General features: G+C 35.3%; 1 protein-coding gene across 9 annotated transcripts in view; it reads left to right on the top strand.

The window, feature by feature from the left end:
- MKLN1 (muskelin 1) overlaps positions 1 to 22,527 on the top strand; it is a 338,714-nt gene that overhangs the window by 274,607 nt on the left and 41,580 nt on the right. For all 9 annotated transcript variants that reach the window (XM_021078931.1, XM_021078932.1, XM_021078930.1 and 6 more), the window contains one exon: positions 3,290 to 3,419. In XM_021078931.1, the coding sequence (XP_020934590.1) occupies positions 3,290 to 3,419 (130 nt within the window). The remainder of the gene's footprint in view (positions 1 to 3,289; positions 3,420 to 22,527) is intronic.

The raw sequence follows: 22,527 nt of genomic DNA, 5'->3' as shown, positions 1-22,527 counted from the left end.
TTGAACCTGCATCCTCATGGATACTAGTCAGATTCGTTTCGTTCAGCCACAACGGAAACTCCCTATTTCTCCTTCTTAAACCTTTCTACTTATTGTTTTCTCGTAGTATCTCAAAGATCGACTTTCTTATTTTCTGTTCTTATTTTCCCCTCTGCTGCTCTCCATTAAGTGCAAAGAATTAAGAATTGACTTTATAGAATTAGAATTAAAATTTATTAGCAAAACCTAACACACATGTTTCTTTAATCTTTTCAAATGTTATGTGAGAACGTGGGCTTTGTACTGTGAACATAACTTTAAAACTATATTGTGGAATATTTTTAGCATATACCAAAGTAGAAAGGAGAGTATAATAATTTCCTGTGTGCTTATTTATCTGTTTCAATAGTTATTATTCTGCTTTTCATTTTTCATGTATCAACGCACATATCATTTCTTTAATGTTTCTTTGGTTTTTAAGTTTATTCTTAAATTGTATTGTGTTTGGGTATTTTGAAGCAAATTCCAGACATTTATCATTACACCTGTAAGTATCAAAGTGTATCACTTAGCAGATAAGGACTTTTTTATAACATGCAGTGTCATCGTAACAGCCAGATTAAAAGCAATTTATTTATGTCATTTAATTCTGCATTCATTTTTTTCCTTTGAAGCACAGAAAAATACATTTTCATGGTTGGTTTATCCAAGTCAGGGTCCAAAAAAGGTCTATGTATTATATTTGGTTGTTGTAGCTCTTAAATTTCTTTTAATCCATAGTAATACTTTCCCTTACTATTTTTTTTTCTTTATACCACTTATTTGTTAAAGAAACTAAATCATGCATGCTCTAGAATTTCCTATATTGTCAGTTTGACTGATTTTATACTCATGGTGTCATTTAACATAATGCTCTATCTTCCATATTTCCTGTGAGCTGGTATTTAGATCCAGAATCTTGATTTTTAGATTCACTCTCCTTGGGGGGGGGGGGGGCAAAAGGAAAGGGGCAAGAATATGTCACAGATGGTCTGATTACCAAATAAAAAATGGTATTTAATGTGTAGTTGTTGTGCTTCTGGTGACGTTAAAAATGGGGAGTTCCCCTCGTAGTGCAGCAGGAACAAATCCGACTAGGAACCATGAGGTTGTGGGTTCGATCCCTGGCCTCGCTCAGTGGGTTAAGGATCCAGCATTACCATGAGCTGTGGTGTGCGTTGCGGACGCCGCTCAGATCTGGCGTTGCTGGGGCTGTAGTGTAGACTGGCAGCAACAGCTCTGATAAGACCTCTAGCCTGGGAACCTCCCTGTGCCATGGGTGGGGCCCTAAAAAGACAAAAAAGAAAAAAAATTGTTTGGGTGGATTTAGATGTTACCAGTCTGCTTGATCAATTATAAAGTTCTCCATCAACTTTTCACCTAAAGACTTTTGCAGCCACTAATAGTCATAGCCTAAATTTTAATAGAGTTTGTAAAATGATTACTTTTCTAATTACATCATTTCTTAATTTATTATCTGTGATTCTATTATAAAAACTTATCCTCAGAATTCCTGCTATGGCACAGTGGGTTAAGAATCCGACCGCAACTGCTCGGGTCACTGTGGAGGTGCAGGTTTGACCCCTTGGCCTGGCTCAGTGGGTTAAAGGATCCAGCATTGCCACAGCTGCAGCTTGAATTCAATCCCTGGTTTGGGAATTTCCATATGCTGGGAGTGCAGCCATAAAAACAAAGCCAAACAACTTATCCTCATTAGCTAGCTAGCTACCTTAATATGTAAGCCACACAGGATAGGTACTATAAATGTTTGATTTTTTTCCTCTGTCACCTTTTCATATTAATGAGCTGAGGCTCCAAAGTTTACCAGTGAATTTTTGAATCTGTGGCTGATGCGAGTATCCATCTCTCAGTATACCTTCACATATATACACACATACATATATGTATATATGTCTTTTTTAGTAAGAGAAAAATCATGCATTCATACTGATATGTCCAAGTCAAATGAAAGATTTTAGATTTTTTTTTTTTTTTTTTTTTTTTTGTCTCTTTTGGCAGCGGGCTGCATCTGCGGCATATGGAGGTTCCCAGGCTAAGGGTCTAGTTGGAGCTGTAGCTGCCTGCCTGTGCCACAGCCACAGCCATGCGGGGTCTGAGGGGTCTGAGCCGTGTCTGTGACCTACACCACAGCTCACAGCAACACCAAATCCTTAACCCACTGAGCGAGGCCAGGGATCAAACCCACATCCTCATGTTTACTAGTTGGGTTTGTTAACCACTGAGCCATGACGGGAACTCCAAGATTTTAGAATTTTTAAATGTAATATCTTTGATATTGTTTTTGTTTTATTTTAAAGGTTAAGATCCTGCTTCCTAATACTGATATAATATTATTTGCTTTGTCTTTCTATGATAATTTATAGAATAGTGAAACTAACGATAAAATTACTGAATGCTGTTTAAGATTTCTCTCTGATTATTTTTCTGTTTAGGATATAGCGCACAAGGGATGGGTAGTCAAAAAAACAAGAATTAAAATCACTAGAAATACTATTTCTCTGTGTGATCATATCTTTGTATACAGATAGATTTGTTTGTTTCACTATTTTTTTTCAAATTTCAGAGACTATTTTTTCTTTTAGGTTAATTCTGTGTCCTAATTAAATAAAGACATATACATAGTTCTAAAGGTGAGACCATAAATCAGTATACTTTTGGAGAGAGCTAGTTTTATCCCTGTCTTCCTGCTCTGTCCCTTCCTTTATTGCTAACTATCTTTTTTATTATTTTTTTGTTATTTCCCCAATACAATTTTTTTTTCTAATGTACAGCATGGTGACCCAGTTACACATACATGTACACATTCTATTTTCTCACACATTTTCATGCTCCATCATAAGTTACTAGACATAGTTCCCAGTGCTACACAGCAGGATCTCATTGCTAATCCATTCCAAAGGCAATAGTCTGCATATATTAACCGTGTGGCTCACAGCTAACTGTCTTTTTAAAAAAAGAAGCAAACACAAGACACATTCAGATTTTCTCCTTTCTTAAACAAAGGCCACACCCTATACACATTATTCTGTACTTTGCTTTTTTTAACTTTAATAAGATATCCTAGAGATAACCTCTTAGCAGGGTATAGGGAGCTTGCTCATTCTGCCTTGTACCACTGTAGTATATTCCATTGCATGGAATATCTCATAAAATCAATTTGTAGACATTTAAATCTTAAAAGGGTCATTCTGAATTCCTTGTGGAAATGACTACTTTTTTTCTTCTTTGCCTTTTTTTTCTTATTTTTCAGAAAAATCGTTGCTTATATGTATTTGGTGGCCAGAGATCGAAGACCTATTTGAATGATTTCTTTAGTTATGATGTGGACTCTGATCATGTAGACATAATATCAGATGGTACCAAGAAAGACTCTGGAATGGGTAAAGGCGTTTAGTGATTCTTTCATGTCTTAATTACTTTAGGTAGAAGACTACAGCCCATTTTGTTTTCTTTCTAACCATTCTTCATCCTTTTCCTATTTGTTTAGTTGAAGTAATTCTGAGTAAGAGGAAGAAAACTACTAGCTAAATTATTTCTGTCTGTTTAAAAATACTATATGAATTATTATTATGATTTCCTTTGAGCAGGAAGACAATATGTGAATTTCTAAAGGAATTATTTATGTGCGTGCTTGTGTGCGGTGGTTGCAAGAATGAATAAGAGAGCTCCTTTCCACTTGCTGCCAGATGGGATACTCCCTGATTCATGAATTGCTGAATAAAGCTAATTAAATCTTCAAACTAAAAAAAAAGAATTAATAACTTAAGAACTATTATCCTGTATTTGCTAATTCTTTACACATTCCATTTTCACTATAGTTACTTATATATTAGGTACATATAGTAGAGTATGTCTTCGTTCTGAGCGAAGACTTCACCTAATTCATTCATAAGATCTTATAACTTTACAAGCTAGCATCCAAGAGGTTATTCTCCTGGTGACAGGGTAACTAGTTTGCCTGAAATAATACCAGCTTATACATACTGCCCTGGCATAATTATTAATAGTGCCCATTCACTCCCAAAACTGTCTTTTTTTTTTTTTTTTTTTTTGTCTTTTGTCTTTTGTTGTTGTTGTTGTTGCTATTTCTTGGGCCGCTCCCGCGGCATATGGAGGTTCCCAGGCTAGGGGTCGAATCGGAGCTGTAGCCACCAGCCTACGCCAGAGCCACAGCAACGCGGGATCCGAGCCGCGTCTGCAACCTACACCACAGCTCACGGCAACGCCGGATCGCCAAAACTGTCTTGTTTTTGATAATTACGTAGTTACCCTGCATAGTAGTCACTTGCCTGTGATTAGTAGATACAGAAGAATGGTATTTGTTTAAGGCCAAGTGGTTTAATATGCCTAATTGGAGCAATAAATTATATTGTATATGTAATTTTAAGTAGTTGTTTTTATTTAGGAGGAATTTTCTTTTTCTTTTTTTAAGAATTTTATTTATTTATTTATTTATTGTCTTTTTGCCATTTCTTGTGCTGCTCCCACGGCATATGGAGGTTCCCAGGCTAGGGGTCGAATCAGAGCTGTAGCCACCGGCCTACGCCAGAGCCACAGCAATGTGGGATTGAGCCGCGTCTATGACCCACACCAGAGCTCACAGCAACGCCGGATCCTTAACCCACTGAGCAAGGCCAGAGATCAAACCCGCAACCTCATGGTTCCTAGTCAGATTCGCTAACCACAGAGCCATGACGGGAACTCCGGAATTTTCTTTTTAAACAAAAGATAGTACCATAGTAAAAAAGCACAGGTAAAGTAGTTTGACCCTCAGGATCCTTCTCCCGTACTTCCTACTAGGCAGAGGCTCGAACTTTATTTTCTGGGGGAAATAAAAGCTCTGTGGATGCAGAAGTAACATGGTAGAAAACAGGAGAATTAAGTCCATATACTGAAGAGTAGAACTTCTAACCATTGCCCTGCTTCCATGATGCTAGGCATATGTCTCCTAGCAAAAGGTTAGAATCACGCTCTCTGGAGGAAATGTATAGCCCCAGAGAAGAGATTTCCAGATACTGTTGTTGCGTATACCACTCTCCCCACCCCAGTAAAATGTCGAATCCTGCTGGCTAGTCCCCATACAACAACTGCTTTCATAGCCCAGTTCCCCTACAGTGTTGCCTACTGTACACATACTGTTTTCAGTTAAGTTCTATTTCTTCACTCTTAATGAACTGTAAATTAAGTATCTTCTGCATTAAGACCTTTGCTGTGAAAGAGAGATGCGAAAACAAAACAAACCCAAAAACAGAAATCTGAAATAATGCACTGAACTCAAGTAAATGAAAATAATGATGACCAATATCACTTTTCTTAGAGAAAAGGATACTGCGTCCATAAAACAATAATAGGATGCAATGAAAGATCAGAAACTAAGAAAGATCTTTTGGAAAGTAAATTTTGTTAGATAAAAAGTATAAGAGTTTATAAGACATCTCCCAAAAAATAGACAAGAATGATATTGAATTCTCAGCAACATTAAATGGAAGCTATAAGGGGAAACAAGGTCTGAAAAATTCTGAGGGAAAATTATCATCAATCTGGAACTCTATACATAGCCAAAACAAAAAGGAAACAAGAAGGAAGAAATAGTGTTTTCAAATATACCAGGTTAATCAGTGGCATGTGTGTGTCTGCAAATAATTGAAAATCAAGAGAAGAATGGCTCAAACAAAATAGGGAATCTTTTCTCACAGAGAACAAGAAATCCAGATGTAGTTAATCTCGGACCGATATAGTTAGTGACTTGGAAAATGTCCTGAAGGCCCTCAGGTTCTTGTGAATCTTTGTTTTACTAATTTTGACTGGCTGTAGCCTAATGATAGCAAGTTGGCTAACACCTCAAACATCATGCCTTCTTTCCACATAGGAGAAAAGGAAGGAGCAAGACGTGCCCAGAAAGCTCCCTACCTACATTTCATTGGCTAGAACGATGAAACCTGGCTTCAAGAGAGTCTGGGAAAGCAAGCATTTAGCTGCGGTAGCTTTTATATAGTTTACAGGGGAAGGGGTTTGGAAATGGCTGTTCGATCATGCAATCAACAGTGCTGCTCAAGATTAAAGAATGATAGATCTTTTATGCACTTTTTTTAGGAAGTTAGTACACCATAGACACTAATAAGAGGGAGTAAAAGAAGTTAAAAAGAAAACCTGAGAGCTGAGAAAAGGAGGATCTAACACAGGAAAGCAATGAAAACTACCTCAAGATGATACCTGCATAACAAACCTGTGAAACCTGTGAGCATCCAGTTCAGGTTGGAGCAGGAGGACACAGGAAAGTACACCTCTCTTTTGCACCAGAAGTGAGGTTTCCAGATAAAAGTAGACTCAATAGATATGTTGGAACATTTGGAGTAAAAAGGTGTTAATTGGTAAATATCTAATGTAAAAGATTAAGGACAGGAACATAATTGGAAAAAAAATTTTTTTAGAAGGAGTCATCATCACTGCACATTTCTTGGCTCTACAGTGAACAGTATTTCCCTAAGCATAATAATTTCAAGAACTACAATCAATTTAACCAAAAATTGGGATAAAGTTTAGTGGGAGAATAGTGTCATTGTAGTAAAATTTTTCATTTAGTGTAACAGGAAGCTAATAGATGTCTAAAACAGCAGTTTAAGGATTTCCCATCATGGCGCAGTGGAAACAAATCTGACTAGGAACCGTAAGGTTGCGGGTTCGATCCCTGGCCTTGCTCAGTGGGTTAAGGATCTGGTGTTGCCGTGAACTGTGGTGTAGGTCACAGGCGCAGCTTGGATCTGGTGTTGCTGTGGCTGTGGTGTAGGCCAGCACCTGTAGCTCCAATTTGATCCCTAGCCTGGGAACCTCCATATGCCATAGGTGCGGCCCTAAAAAGACAAAAAAATAAAAAATAAAATAGCAGTTTAAGCATATTATATAAAAATGTGGAAAGAAACATTGTAAGAAATAACTAATAACATTACTTGTGCTATTTAAAATTGTCTTATTTGTTTACACATTTATTTTCTACTACCATAGGTTAATGTGGACATATATGATTTAATCTTGGCCTCTAACTTTTAAGATTTAGTCTTAATTTTCCTCAAAATAACTAGGAAGAGAGAGGTAATAATCCCCTACAATCCTGGCTTTACCTGAAAAAGGTAGGGAAGATAGTAATTGATTTGACAAGTATGTGTTGAAAATTCCTACTTGTTGGCTCAGTGCTCTGCTTAGGGGTATAGTGGGACTAGATGGTCATGGTCTCAGGGGTTTATAATCTCGCTAGTAGGTAATATTCTGACGGGTTATAGTAACTTTTCTTTGTTTAGACCCTACTAAATCCCAGTCACTAAGCATGGAGCTTTATAAATAGTTCTAAGTGGTGGTATTAATCTCATTTGCCAGATGAGGAGAATTGAACTTAGTGCAGTAGTATCTCAGTAATATGTAGCTAGATAATGATAGAGCTGGGATTTAGAAGTATGAAGGAGGTTATTTATTTATTTTTGACCGTGATAAACTATTTCCCAAGATTAAAAGGAAAAAAAAATGGTAAAGATTTAGCAAAAAATTCAATGGAATAGTAAGTAGACTTTAATGACTATCATTTGAAGATTTTTTGAAATGAGTTATTGGGAGTTCTTCTTGTGGCTCAGCAGTAATGAATCCGACTAGTATTCATGAGGACATAGGTTCGATCCCTGACCTTGCTCAGTGGGTTAAGGATCTGGTGTTGCTGTGCTGAGAGGCAGGTTGCAGATGTGGCTCAGATCTGGAGTTGCGATGGGTGTAGGCTGGCAACTACAGCTCTGATTTGACCCCTAGACTGGAAACTTCCACATCCTGTGGGTGTGACCCTAAAAAGACCCCCCCCCCAAAAAAGGTAATTATTACTTAGTAATTTATAAAATTGGTAAGCATAATGTTTTATTTTCAGCTATGGCTAGCTTTAGAGCCAACAAAATATGATAATTGTTCTTTTTATTCAATTTTGTTTTGATTATAAAAGTAATAATTTGCTCATTGTAGAGAATTTGAAAAATATAAAGAAATGCAAAAAAGAAAATGTATCAAAACATCCAGACATAATCTGTTGACATTTTAATGTACTTCCTTCTAGTCTTTTTAAACTTACTTATTTTATAAAATTTAGCACAGTTTTATATTCTGCTATTTTAAGACATATTAAATCATGGCAGTTCTTTTCATCATTGTGATTTTAGTACCATGAGTAGAGGTACTAGTAGAAAAGACAAGTGAACTTATTCCTTAGTAACTGCTTTAACGAACTTTTGTAAAATTAGAATCACCAGTTTTGCCAGGTTCCTTAATTTTTAATTGATTTATGGTGAATTATCCCGTGATGTAAACAAGTTCATTTGTTAATTTAATAATATTTGTTGATTGCCTATTAATGTCTAAATTTGACCTTCACCTTTCTCCCAACGTATTTCAGTGCCTTCTATAAGCTAAGCATGTTTAGGTCCATGGACCTAGGAGATAAGATCCCTTCTCTCAAAGGACTCATTGTGATATACTTTCCTTAGACCTGCATTTGCCTTCTAGTACTATGAAGAAAAAAAGTTGGATGCTATAATAATGAGTAACATGGGAGGTCCCATTTGTATAGAGTAGGTTGGGAAACTGTCTCTGAGGAGGGAATCTTTAAGACAAAAAGTAGAATATTAGGAAGAACCATGTTAAGAACTGAGAGAAGTGCATATATAAAGATTTCAAAGCAGGAAAGAATTTAATGTGTTCCAGAAGTGGGGCTGGTGCAGATTGAGGATGAAGAAGGTTGGTGTGAAATGAGGTTAGAAAAACAGTTAAGAATCTGATTATCCAGTGCCTTGTACAAATGAAAGAAATTTGGATTTTCACCCTAAATTAAATAAGATGTTATTAAAAGGCTTAATGCTAGGGGTTTTTTTCTTTTTTCTCTCTTTTTTTTTTTAATTGAAGTGTAGTTGATTTACAATGTTGTGTTAGTTTCTGGTGTACAACAAAGTGACTCAGTTTTGTGTGTATGCATACATATATTTTTTTCAGCTCCTTTTCCATTATAGGTTATTAGAAGATAATGAATATAGTTCCCTGTGCTATACAGTGGGTCCTTGTTGTTTATCTGTTATATATAGTGGTATATATCTGCTAATCCCAAACTCTTATCCCTCTGCTTCTCCTTTTCCCCCTTTGGTAACCATAAGTTTGTTTTCTATGTTTGTGAGTCTGTTTTTGTTTTGTAAATAAGTTCATTGGTATCATTTTTTTTTTTTAGATTCCACATATAAGTGGTATCAAATGGTATTTGTCTTTCTCTCTCTGACTGACCTCACTTAGTATGATAATTTCTAGATCTTTGTTGCTGCAAATGAATGCCAGGGTTTTGATCTGATTAAAGTTTTGAAAATATCATTCTTTTATCTAAATGTTCATTTTCTAAGTGGTGGATTTTGACAGTAGGCCTATAAGTTGGATTGTCCAAAGGGTATATATTACAACAGCTGCTTTAACTGAGGGTTTTTATGACAGTTGAGCATCAGGTTAGAACCACTTGGAAAAATTTTCTACCTAAAACTATTGCCATTATTGCTTGGAATTGTGGAGCTGCAGTGGCTCTGTTGGCATATTAGAGTGAAACTGAAATTCCTTTTCATTTTTTCTTATTTTTTTTCCATCTCTCTTCCTCTCTCATTCCTTTTGGTCACTTCCTTCTATTCCTCCTCTGTACTCCCCTCCCTTCCCTCTCCTTTCTCTCTCTCTCCCATCCCATTTTTTCCTTTCTGTTCTTTCTTATATAGCCCCCTCCTTAAGTCCCCTTTTTTCTCTCTCTCTTTAGCTGTCTGTCTTTCTTGTGCAGCTTCCACCCCTACCCCAGGGTTTTCTGATACATGGCCAGGATTGAGAACCACTGTTCTAGCTCTCCAGAGCCTCTCCATCCTTAGTCAGATAACCTTAGGCAAGTTACTTCATGTCTAAGCCTTATTTTGCACATCTGTAAGTGACCCAAATTATATTCTAAGTAAAATAGTATTTCATTCATGGCTGCTCTCATAGTAGAGATGGATTGACTCTCTGGCTGCTGTTATTTTAGGTACCTCAGTTTTCACAAGAATATGTCAATTCTACCTTCAGGTTCACTGATGTATCCAGTAATCAAGTCATGTTAGTTTTACCTCTGTGTTCTCTCTATTCCAATTACTTCTTCGCTAAGTCTGGGCTGCCAACACCTCTTCTTTCATGTGTGCCATCCCTCCTCTAACCTGTTCTCCACACTTCGAGCAGAATACAGTTCTTCTGTGTTACCAATTAAGTGCAGAACCATACACTTTAACATTTATTCAACAGATATTTTTTGGTCACTTACTAGGTTCCAGATAATAACCTAAGCACTAACTGTGGATAAGAGCTCTGTCTTCATGGAGCTCATAGTTGCACATAGGGAGGAAAAAGTAGTAGACTGGCAGCATTACCTTCTGGTTAGAATTACTGAGACAAGAAATTGTCTTTTAAAAATATAAACCTGTTGATTTTTCTTCCTTGCTAAACTCTTTTTGTTTCTCTTTGCCTTCATGATTAAGTCTCAACTCAGTCTGACTCACAGCTTCCTTTATAATATGCCTCAGCTTATCCACCCTTACCTTGCCACCAGTTCGTTGTTTCATGACCACTGGATATTAATTCATTATTGGTAGTATTTTTTTTCATGCCTTTGGCCCATACTCTTCCTATTACCTGAAGCACTTTTCCCTCCTGCCTCTAAAATATAGCTAACTTGTGCTTAATTTTCACATCATAGCTTATAGATCATTACCTCCTGAAATTCTTTACTCCTCACATCCAGGTTAGGAATTAGAGTGTATTATTCTAACCTTAATCGTTAACACAGTTCTAGATATTCATTGGCAGTATAATCTTAACACTCCTTTTCAAAACCTAAAAAAGCTCAGGTGAAATACTTAGATTTTATTCAGGATTTCTTAAAGAGCATTCAATCTTTTAAGTACTCTAGAGCTCCTAAAAGTTTTTTCACTGGATTAAGTTAGGCCAGTCATAAAACTTAGTGTCAGAACTATGGTATGTGTAATTGTCCTCCCAGTTCATATACCTGATTACTTTTTACCTGATTTTTAAAAGTCCATTTGCATTTTAGTTTTATCTTACTGAATTATAACTTTTGTAAGCCATGAAAAGTCCTTTTTCTTTTTCTTCTTCTTTTTTTTTTTTTTTTTTTTTTTGGTCTTCTTACCCTTTCTAGGGCCGCTCACGGAGCATATGGAGGTTTCCAGGTTAGGGGTCTAATCAGAGCCATAGCCACTGGCCTATGCCACAGCAATGCCAGATCCGAGCTGTGTCTGCAACCTACACCACAGCTCACCGCAATGCCGGATCCTTAACCCACTGAGCAAGGCCAGGCATCAAACCTGCAACCTCATGGTTCCTAGTCAGATTTGTTAACCACTGCACCACTCCACGACAGGAACTCCGAAAAGTTCTTTTAAAGACAAGACAGAGTGCTATTTAAATTACTGTATTATTAAGTATTCTTAAAAAACACCAGTTTTATTACATGGATGCTCTGTGACTTATTTAAACATTCTATTTATTAACTATTCTTCTAAAGCTGTTTTATTACAGTTAATTATTGTAATCTGAGATGGACTTAACACATAATTACTGTGTTTATCTGTGATTCAGTAATGTGGATTATTTGATTAAAACTGCTTTTATGTGAGTTTCAAATTGGATTGTTTGAAATCAGAGTTTTGTGTGAACTATTGAGATCACTAACTAGAGGTGGTATATCTAATTGTAAAATTGGTACTTGTTATAATTTTTATTGGGTTAGATACTATAAAATCTTAAATGGTTGCTCTTTATAATTACTTAAATGAATGATCTCAGATTTAACATTTTAAGATCTAAAGAAACATAAACTCATCTTTTAACTAGAGTATAGCAGTTTTGTTTCCCTCAGAAGGAAATTATATTTTAAATCATTGGATTGGCAGCTGCTTAGAAAGAAGGGATTTATTAGTATTGTGTCTAACACGTACATAATTACATCAAAATTCAGCACATCCAAAATTTGGGTTTATTTCTGAATAACGTTTGGCAGTAAGTCTATGAACACAAGGGTTTTAGCAGACTTCCCATATGTAAGCTCTATTTAACACTAATTGAAAATTATGTTTGAAGGTCTGTCACACCATCAGAACTTTATGATTTGCCATAGGAAAATCAGTCTTTTATAATGGGATTACTTTGTCATATATGTGTTATTCAAGGTAACACACATATATCGTCTTCATCATTTGGCAGATACTAAGTTGGGCGTTGATGGTGTAGAGCTCTTACAGTCTAATCCCAGTTCTATAATAATTAATATGTTTACTTGTTTTGTTCCTTAAATTCTGTAGACTGTATTTTCCTACATCTGCCGCTATTTATTCCATTCTGTCCTAATCATAGTGGCAGATTGGTATAACCGAAAGAATAGCGAATTCAGAATCAGAAGATTTGGTCTCTCTTCATCTGGGGCTGCCACTCATTCTTCTGCAGCTTTGGCAGAGTAATATAACTTATCTAGAACTGATTATTCATCTGAAAATGAGGGGAATAGACCAGTTGATATTAAGGCCACGTCTTTCTCCAAATTTTTGACAGTTAATTTTCATTTCTTTCTGCTGTTATCAGGCTATAAAAATAACAAACAAGGGCTAGGTTAGTTATGTCTGCAAGATTTATCTGTAAACATATTTTCATGAAAACTTTTCATTTCCACCCTGGGAATGTGTTTATTATGATTATTGACATTGTCAGTTTGTTTGTTTTTAAAATCTGTGTGTTGTATGTATGATAAGTTCCTAGGTTTTTGACCCTTTTAGACTCTTATCAATTAACTAAATAAAGCCAAGTCAGCAGTATAGAGAACATCCTGAAGCTAATGATTTTCTATCATTAATGTAGATTAGTTACTGGGCTAGGAAATGGTAGTGCTTATTTTTAATATTTAGCGTCTTTTATCTTTGGTGTGCCATTATTCTGATAAAATGGATTATGTACTTTTTTTTCTTCTCAATATTACTGGTAATAATAACTTTCCATAACTTCCCTCTTTCACTCTCCCAGGGATGTTTTTGCTAGTTACAAGCTTATAAAAATAGTACATTTTTTAATAGAAAATTTAGGTCATTTGGTAATAAATGTGAATTAAAGTTCACTTGTTAAACATTTAAGAACACTAAAGACAATTTTGAAAATGATAGGTAATGTAATTCTACCAGATATTTATGAAGCTACAGTTTTGTACAGATTAATGAAGTGAAATACAACAAATAGTATAAAATATCCCCAAATACATTAGAGGATTATTATTATATGGTAAAGTAGCATTTCCAATTAGAGAAGGAAAATAGATTATGCAATAAATGACACTGAGATATCACTTCAGACCTGGAAATAAGCAAAAAGTAAAATCTAGGGCTCTAATTGATGTCTACATCACGAAAATGCTATGTAGACTCAAGTTTTATACTTAAGAAAGAAAAATTTGCCTAATTATTTTAAATAATTTAGGATTAGGAGACCGTTCCAAACATTACACAAAGCCCAGAAGTTGTAAGGAAAGAGATTTAGTTTGGTTTTTTGCAAATTAAACAATTATATATGGAAAAATACTTAAATATCAAATAAGTGACAAACTAGCAACTAAAACAAAGGGTAATAAGCAAAAAACTTATAAGTCAGTTTAAAAAGGAAATAACACTTTAGTAGAACAGTGGCAAATGACATAAATAGATAGCTCAACTAAGAAAATATTTAAAAAGCTGGTAAATTTATTTCTGTATAGGTGCTCATCTTGTCATAATTTTTAAAATGTAAATTTAAAAATCACTCATTGAATGTTGAAATCTAGTAAAATATAAAATACATAATACTCTTTAACCAGGCATTGTTTTCTAGGAGTTTATCCTACTCACATACTTGTACGGTTGCATAAGAATAAGTTGTATGGAGATATTTATTGTGGTGGTGTTTGCAAGAGTTAAGAAATCTGGAAATAACTTTAATTATCCACCATCAGGTAACCAGTTAAATTAGAGTTAATCTACGCAGTGAAATGAATTATTTGTAGCTAAATACACTGAGTTCAATCAGTACTGTATTGTTGAGTGTCAAAAGCTAGTTGGAATTTTACAAAAAACAAACAATGAGTGGTAGAGACCCAGGTTCAGGTAAAATAAATAGAAATTCTAAAATAATCCTAGAATTTATATGAAACCACAAAAGACACAGAATTGTCAGAACAATCCTGAGAAAAAAAGAACAAAACTGGAGGTATAATCCATCGATATTTGAGACTATACTACAGAGATGCCACAATCAAAACAACATGGTATTGGCGCAAAACAGACACACAGATCAGTGGAACAGAATAGGGAGCCGAGAAAGAAACCCAAGCATCTACAGTCAATTAACTACAGCAAAGGAGGCAAGAATATACAATGGAGAAAAGACAGTTTCTTCAGCAAGTAGTGCTGGGAAAGCTAAACAGCTACATGTGAAACAATGAGATTAGAACATTCCATCACATCATATACAAAAATAAACTCAAAGTAATTTAAAGACCTAAATATAAAACATGACATCATAAAACTCCTAGAAGAAAACATAGGCAGAAGTGTCTTTGATATAAATTGTAGCAATATTTTCTTAGATCAGTCTCCCAAGGCAAAAGAAATAAAGACAAATAAACAAATAGACTAATCAAACTTAAAAGCTTTTGCACAGCAAAGGAAAAGACGACCTTTGGAACAGGAGAAAATGTTTGCAAATGACGCAACCCACAAGAGGTTAATATCCAAAGTATATAAACAGCTCATACAGCTCAATAACAACAAAAAACCAATCAACCCAATCAAAAAATGGGCAGAAGACCTAAATAGACATTTCTCCAAAGAAGACATACAGACAGCCAGTAGGTACATGAAAACATGCTCAACATCACTAATAATTCATTATTAGAAAAACGCAAATCAAAACTACAATGAGGTTTTTAAAAAAAAATGGAAGGAGTTCCTTGATGGCTCTAGCATTGTACTGCTGTGGTGTGGGTTTGACCCCTGGCCCAGGAACTTCTGCATGCTGCAGGCACGCCCCCCCTCCCCCCCCCAAAAAAGAATTCTAAACCATAGTTATTGCTAGAGCTGCTGAGCAGTAGGCTCTCATTCAACATTTTGGCACAGCCAAAAAAAAAAAAAAAGAGAGAATATGGCAGATACTATCAGTTGCTACCCTATAATCACTAGCCCTTTCTTGTTAACCAAACCATGATTTTGTTTAATAGCAAGTTTGCCCAGCCCCAGGGCTTGAGTTGTGATTAGTCGGAAGCAGTCATTGTTATCCTTCGCCAGGTTATTTCACTTTCCCTACCTCCTGTGTGCTGCAGTTCTGGCCAGTGAAATATAAGGAGAGTCTCCCAGAGGACATTTGAGGAAAATACCTTCCCCAAGAAAACAGATGCTGAAAGAGTCCTTTCCCTCTCTGATGTGAATGCTCTATAAGAGGATGTGATGTTTAGAGCTGGTAATGGCAACTTTCAGAAATGAGAGGAAAGCCAAGGGAATTGAAAGGTTGTTAACCTAGCTCATTATTTGGTTGAATGGCGGCAACCATCCTGGAACTATCCACTGGCAAAAATTTGTTATATGAGCTAATTAATCTACCAGTTACTCATGTTTTCTGTTATTTGAAGCTGAAAATATCCTAACAAATAGGGAGTTTGTGGAAATCTATTTTTATTAAATTTTGTATTTTTGTAGCAGTTCTGAAAATTTTTTTCCTGTGTCTTAACTAAAATCATAATTATGAATATGTATGTGCATTGGATCATGAAGCAAAAAATAGGGTTCAGATTAGTTCATGAATCAATGCAAAAAAAGTATCTTCCTCAGGAACTGAAATGAGTTCAAAAATATTTCTCTTATCTTTTTATACTCCTTAAAGTGTTTCCTTATGTTACAAATTCTGGTAATCTCCTCCTATTAGGTAAATCAAATTTTTTAAAAATGTGAGTCAGATTGTCAGATAAAATATTTTACTTGATTTCCCCTCCAGCTGTCCTATTTCAAGTTTTAAAGATGTTAAAAGTAAAAAGCAAAACCAAACTTGTTAGACAACTATCATTGTAATTCCCTGGAAAAACCGTAGAAATAACAAGTTGGCAAAATAGTTGTTTGTTGTACAGTTCTTATTCTCTATTTTCTCAGACCAGTATCCTTTCAAAATGTGTTCATGATTAACATATGATCTTGTTTACTGATCTGTTTGATTAATTTCCTTCATGAGTCAGTTTATAAAGACTGGTTAAGATTCCTGTCATTCAGTCAACCTTTTTGGCAGTTGAATCCAAAACCTTTTTAAATGTTGTATGTTAGAAATCTCATATCCTTTCCACCTTTCTCCACTAGTACCCATTAACAATTATTAAATTGAAAAGATAGCTTTGTTTTCTTCTTGGGAAGAGAATTAATACAGAAGACTGTATTAATCATTATGATATGTTAGACTGAAGGTTTCTTTCTTCATTTTGACCTTTAGATCTTTTTAATTTTTGATAATGCTATTTTTTTTCAATGTTTTTATTTTTTTATAAAATTATCACAGTGGTAATGCAATATGCATAATTAATAAAGCATAATTTGAGCAATAGAAAATGCTGTCAGATGAAAAGTACTTCTGCCAAGGTGGCAAAGTAACATGGGCTGCTGATTCTCTTCCCCCAAATCAACTCTGAAAAACTAAAAAGCAGCTGGCTTCCAAGAACTCTTTAAATAAGACACAGGCTCTTTCTCCTCTGAAATACCTTGAGTTAATTCTTGTTCCTTCACTATAGAAACTAGGGGTAATAGCTCTTACCACTAGTGCTAGAATCCAGAGAACAACATTGTGGCAGTGTAGAAATCCAAGTTGAGTTAAAGGTTGATGAAAATAGATGTGGCCTGACTACTCAACAATTCATTTTTTCCTTCCCTTCCACTTCAAGTTCAAGGAAACTACCCTCTACTTCCCCCAGAGGGTTTTTTTTTTGTTTTGTTAGTGTTACTTTATTATTTTTTTTACATTCTCTTTACCTTTTTTTTTCTTTTCTGCTGTACAGCCTGGTGACCCAGTTACACATACATGTATACATTCTTTTTTCTCACATTACATGTTCCATCATAAGTGACTAGACAGAGTTCCCCGTGCTACACAGCCTAGATCTCATTGCTAATCCATTCCAAAGACAATAGTCTGCATCTATTAATCCCAAGCTCTCTCCCCTTCCCCCTTGGCAACCACAAGTCTATTCTCCAAGTCCATGATTTTCTTTTCTGTGGAAAGTTTCCTTTGTGCCATATATTAGATTCCAGATATAGTGATATCATATGGTATTTGTCTTTCTCTTTCTGACTTACTTCATTCAGTATGAGAGTCTTAGTTCCATCCAAGTTGCTGCAAATGGCATTATTTTGTTCTTTTTATGGCTGAGTTGTATTTCATTGTGTATGTATACCTTATCTTCCTAATCCACTCATCTGTCAGTGAACATTTGGGTTGATTCCATGTCTTGGCTATTGTGAATAGTGCTGCACTGAACATGTGGGTGTGTGTGTCTTTTTTAAGGAAGTTTTGTCCGGATGTATGCCCAGGAGTGGAATTGCTGGGTCATATGGTAGTTCTATGTATAGTTTTCTAAGGTACCTCCATAGTGTTTTCCATAGTGGTTGTGCCAGCTTACATTCCCACCAACAGTGCAGGAGGGTTCCCTTTTCTCCACAACCCCTCTGGCATTTGTTATTTGTGGACTTATTAATGATGGCCATTCTGGCTGGTGTGAGGTGGTATCTCATGGTAGTTTTGATTTGCATTTCTCTAATAATCAGTGATATTGAGCATTGTTCCAAGTGCTTGTTGGCCCCAAAGGGGTTTAAGCTTAGGAAACCCTTGCACTGAGGGGTAGTAGTAAATGGAAGTGATAAACTGCTTCTCCATTCCTAGGCTTCACTGTCCACCTGAGGGCTCTTCCTCTAGTTTCCTTAAACTCATTGGTGTTGATGCTAATTAAGGTCTGGCCTTTGGTGCCCCCTAATATGTATCTCAACAGAAAGAATTGATGATACTCTGAAAAACACTACCTCACAGACCAATATAACTAGACAGTTGAGTACTACAGTTGTCCCAAAAGAAATCAATAAACTGACAATATATATGATCTAAAGCAGAATTCTTGCAATAGATGAAACAAGAATTTAAAACAAGCATTATCAATGTAGTTAAAGATGTAAAGGAACATGTTAGTCATGAAATAAGATCTAAATATCATAAAAACAGACTCAAGTGGAAATACTAGATATGAAAAATATTTGAAAAGAGTGCAATAACTGTTTTAAGTAGAATGGATATGAAAGCATTAATTAGTTGAAAGATTAGAATGAATACTCTTCCAGGAAGAAACAAGAAAGAAAAAAAGATAAAGAGAAAATAAAACAAAGGATATGGAGAATTGTTGTACAAGTTTTATATCCATCTTAACAGCAGTTCCAGAAGGATATAAAAATGAAAATTTAAGAAGTTGAAATAATTGAAGAAATAATGGAGATAAATTTCCTAGGATTCAGTCAGAAAAAATAAAAGGCCTCAGATTGGCGAAAAGCCTTATAGTGTGCCTAATAGGAAGAATAAGGGGAAACACATACCTAGACATATTAAAGTAAAATTAATATTAAAGACATAAAATTCTGAAAGATCTCAGGGAGGAAGAGCAGATAAGGGCCTGCAAGGGAACTAGAAGATAGATAGCTGGATATCAGCTCAACAGCAATAGTAAATGGAAGAAAATAGCAAAGTTAAAAAATACTCAAGGAAAATGTGTTTGAACCACGAAATTTATATCCTCCTAACTTTCATTTGTAAGGATGAAATAAAATAATACCAGGTATCTTTGCCTCAAAGTTTGCCATATGAAGGACCCATATTGGAAGCCCACTTGAATGAAAGACTCATTGAGAAATATTAGAAGGAAGAAGTGGTAATCAGATTATCTTGATATTTATTGTTGACTGAAGAAAAACACTAAGATCAAAATTCTAAGCGGTAAAAATAGTATGGGGGAGGGGGAATGGAACACCGTATAAATTCATGTGTAATGTAAATATTCTGCATTATTAAAACTTTTTAATTCCCAAATGTCTTATACAAGGCTTAAGACCTAATGGGTCTTTATTTTCTTTCAAGCTTCCTTTTCTTTTCCTGTGTCGTATATCACTGCCCCTGTTTCTTATATCCCATGTCGTTCTTTATCTTGGATTCCATTTATGCTTTTGTTGGAATAGTTCCTCGAAGAATTTTTTAAGATCCAGGCATTGATACAAACTTAATATTTCTACTGATCCAAAGATTCCTTATTTTGACCTCGTTGAGATTGCTAGTTTAACAGGAAATAGAATATCTATTCCATATCTTTTTATATTCCAAGCAATTGTAAGGTTATTGCTCCATTGTATTCTAGTATTCTTTGTTATTGATAAAAGGCCTAATGTTAGTTTGGTACTTGTGACTCTGTATGTAATAACCTGCTTTTTCCCTCTCTGAAAGCTTTTAGAATTTTTTTTTAATTCCTGGAGTTTTGAAGTTTCACTTGGGGAGATATCATATTTAAAAAGATAAAGCAGAAGTTCCCACTGTGGCACAATGGGATTGGCAGTGTCTTGGGAGCACTGGGACACAAGTTTGATCTCTGGTCCAGCACAGTGGGTTAAGGATCTGGCATCACTGCAGCTGTGGCTCAGGTCACAACTATGGCTGGGATCTGATCCCTGGCCCTGGAACTCCATATGCCACGGGGTGGCCAAAAAAGAAAAAGAAAGAAAAAAAAAAAAAAAAAAAAAAGGCAGTCTTTTTTAAAGAAAAACCTGCTTAGTGCCCAGGGCTCTTTCAAATAGGACACCCACTTATTTCTTCTGTTCAGAGAAATTTTCTTTATTTCTTTCTTCTGCGTTATTTTACCTCTTTATCTGGTGTGATTGTGTTTTTCGTTTTTTTAGGGCTACAGCTGTGGCGTATGGAAGTTCCCAGGCTAGGGGTCAAATCAGAGCTACAGGTGTAGGCCTACACCACAGCTACAGCAATGCTGAGATCTGAGCCACATCTGCAACCTATGCCACAGCTTGCAACTCCAGATCCTTAACCCACTGAGTGAGGCCAGGGATCAAACTCAGGGATACTCTGTCAGGTTCTTAACCTGCTGAGCCACAAGGGGAACTCCCGGTATTCTTTTTAGACAAATTTTTTACTTCAGTAGCTTTATGCTCTGTATCTCTTAATTTTTCTATCATAATTTATATATCTTTTACTGTATATTCTGATAATTTATCAATTCTATCTTGAGACCACTGATTTTGTTTTTTAACTATGCCCATTTTGTTTTTATTCTGTCATTTGATTTTTTTGTCATATGTCCATGTAGCTGCAAATGACATTATTTCATTCTTTTTATAGGTGAGTAGTATTCCATTGTGTGTGTGTGTGTGTGTATACACACCACATCTTGACCATTCATCTATTAATGGACACTTAGGTTGCTTTCATGTCTTGGCTGTTGTAAATAGTGCTGCTATGAATATTGGGATGCATGTAATTTTTGAATTAGAAGAAAAATTTTATTTTTTGATTTTTTTTTTGAAATGTTTTTTGAATGGTTATCCTATGTGTAATGGCATAGAAATAGGGATTAAACTTAAGTACAGTTTGTAAAATTTAAGCAAAAGGCCGTTAACTTAGATGTATTCAGTGTAAGTATGAATTAACTCCCTGATCTTTAGGAACTCTTCAGATACAAGTTTTCATTTTTAATTTTTAGAGAAAAAAATCAAAAATATTTTTAATACCTGGTTTTAGTTTTGTAACTAAATGGTTTAAAAACATTTTGTTTTTTTAGTGTCGGTAAACTTGTCTTTTGAAACTCAGATTACCTGTCCTTTTATATATAAGAGCCTTCCAGGTATTAATGTAAAATTTTGTTCTTGGGAAATTTGGGAGGATGTGTGAGAATTTTTCACTTACTACTAAAAGTCTCCAGTATTTATATCCAATTTTTTTCTATATTCTAGTTTGGATTTTTCTTCTTTTCTTACTATAAAAGCAATATATACTGGAAGTTTTCACATTATGCAATAGAAAGTTAAAATATCTTAAGTTCCCCTTACCCAATAACTATTATTTATACTTTGGTGTATGTTCTTTCATTTTTCTTCTATTTGCATTTATATGTATATTTCATACATAAACATTTTTGTCTTTAATATGCAATAAAAATTATACTTGTAAGGGTCTGTAAACTTAAGGATTAATAGAAATTTTACCCTTGAGAGATTTTCCATTTGAATATTCTAAGAGTAAATTATTTGGATACCTTCAAAATAACATCACTTTTACTTTTCTCAAGTTTCTACTCCACAGTTGATCTTTGTTAAATCAGGCCAGAGATTTTTTTGTAGTTATGACATAACATCTACCCCTTTTTGTGATGAAATCTGTTTCATGGAAATAATGCCTTTTTTTTTTTTTTTTTTTTTAATAGCCACACCCATGGCATATGGAAGTTCTCGGGCCAGGGATTGAATCTGAGCCACAGCTGCAACTGATGCTGCAGCTGGCGCAACTGCCGGATCCTTCAACCTACTTGTTGGGCAATCCCAGGCCTCTGCACCAACCCAGGCCACTGTGGTTGGATTCTCAACCCACTGCACCAGAGTGGGAACTTCTTTATTGATATTTCCTTACTAACCTTTGTCCAGTCCACTCCATTGCACTTATAACATTCCTAGTTGATCTCTGTATCTCAAGAGCCTCTCACTTTACCCTTCTGGGCTGCACACTAATTGTTGATAGACATGTCACATGATGCAGTCACCTCAAGGAGAGATGCGAAGCAGTCATGGGAAATGACTGCTAATGGGTACAGATTTATTTTGAAATAATGAAAATGTTCTAAAATTAGTTTGTGATGATGGTTTTACAGTGGATACACCAAAAAACCCCACTAAGGTGTATATTTTAAATAGGTAAATTAGTTGGTATGTGAATGATATACTGTAAAGCTCTTTTAAAAGCCAGTAATGCATTTAAATGTATAACTTTGAGGCATGAATCAACATTATTGAGAGTGAAAAGCATATTGTATGCAAAAGATCAAAGAAATGGGGAGTATATATTTTCTAGTATGCTCTCTAATCAAAGTAATTTTTTGTAATTCTTAAAGTATAGGCTTTATAAGCATGGTAGTCTTCCTTACCTGAATATTATAAACCAACCTGCTGCTTTTGTTTTTGAAAAGCAACAGGTATCATTTCTCTCTTCTGTGCCAAAGCTGCTTCTAGGCCACATGTGACAAAATGGAAGAGGAAACATGTAAAATTTGGCCTTAAAGTCCTCCACATTATTACTGCCTCCCCAGCCCCGTCCTTCTTTAATTGCCTC

The sequence above is a fragment of the Sus scrofa genome, chromosome 18, assembly GCF_000003025.6.
Source record: "Sus scrofa isolate TJ Tabasco breed Duroc chromosome 18, Sscrofa11.1, whole genome shotgun sequence".
NCBI lineage: Eukaryota > Metazoa > Chordata > Mammalia > Artiodactyla > Suidae > Sus > Sus scrofa.
The sequence above is the reverse complement of the archived record's forward strand: the minus strand, read 5'-3'. Positions and strand labels throughout refer to the sequence as shown.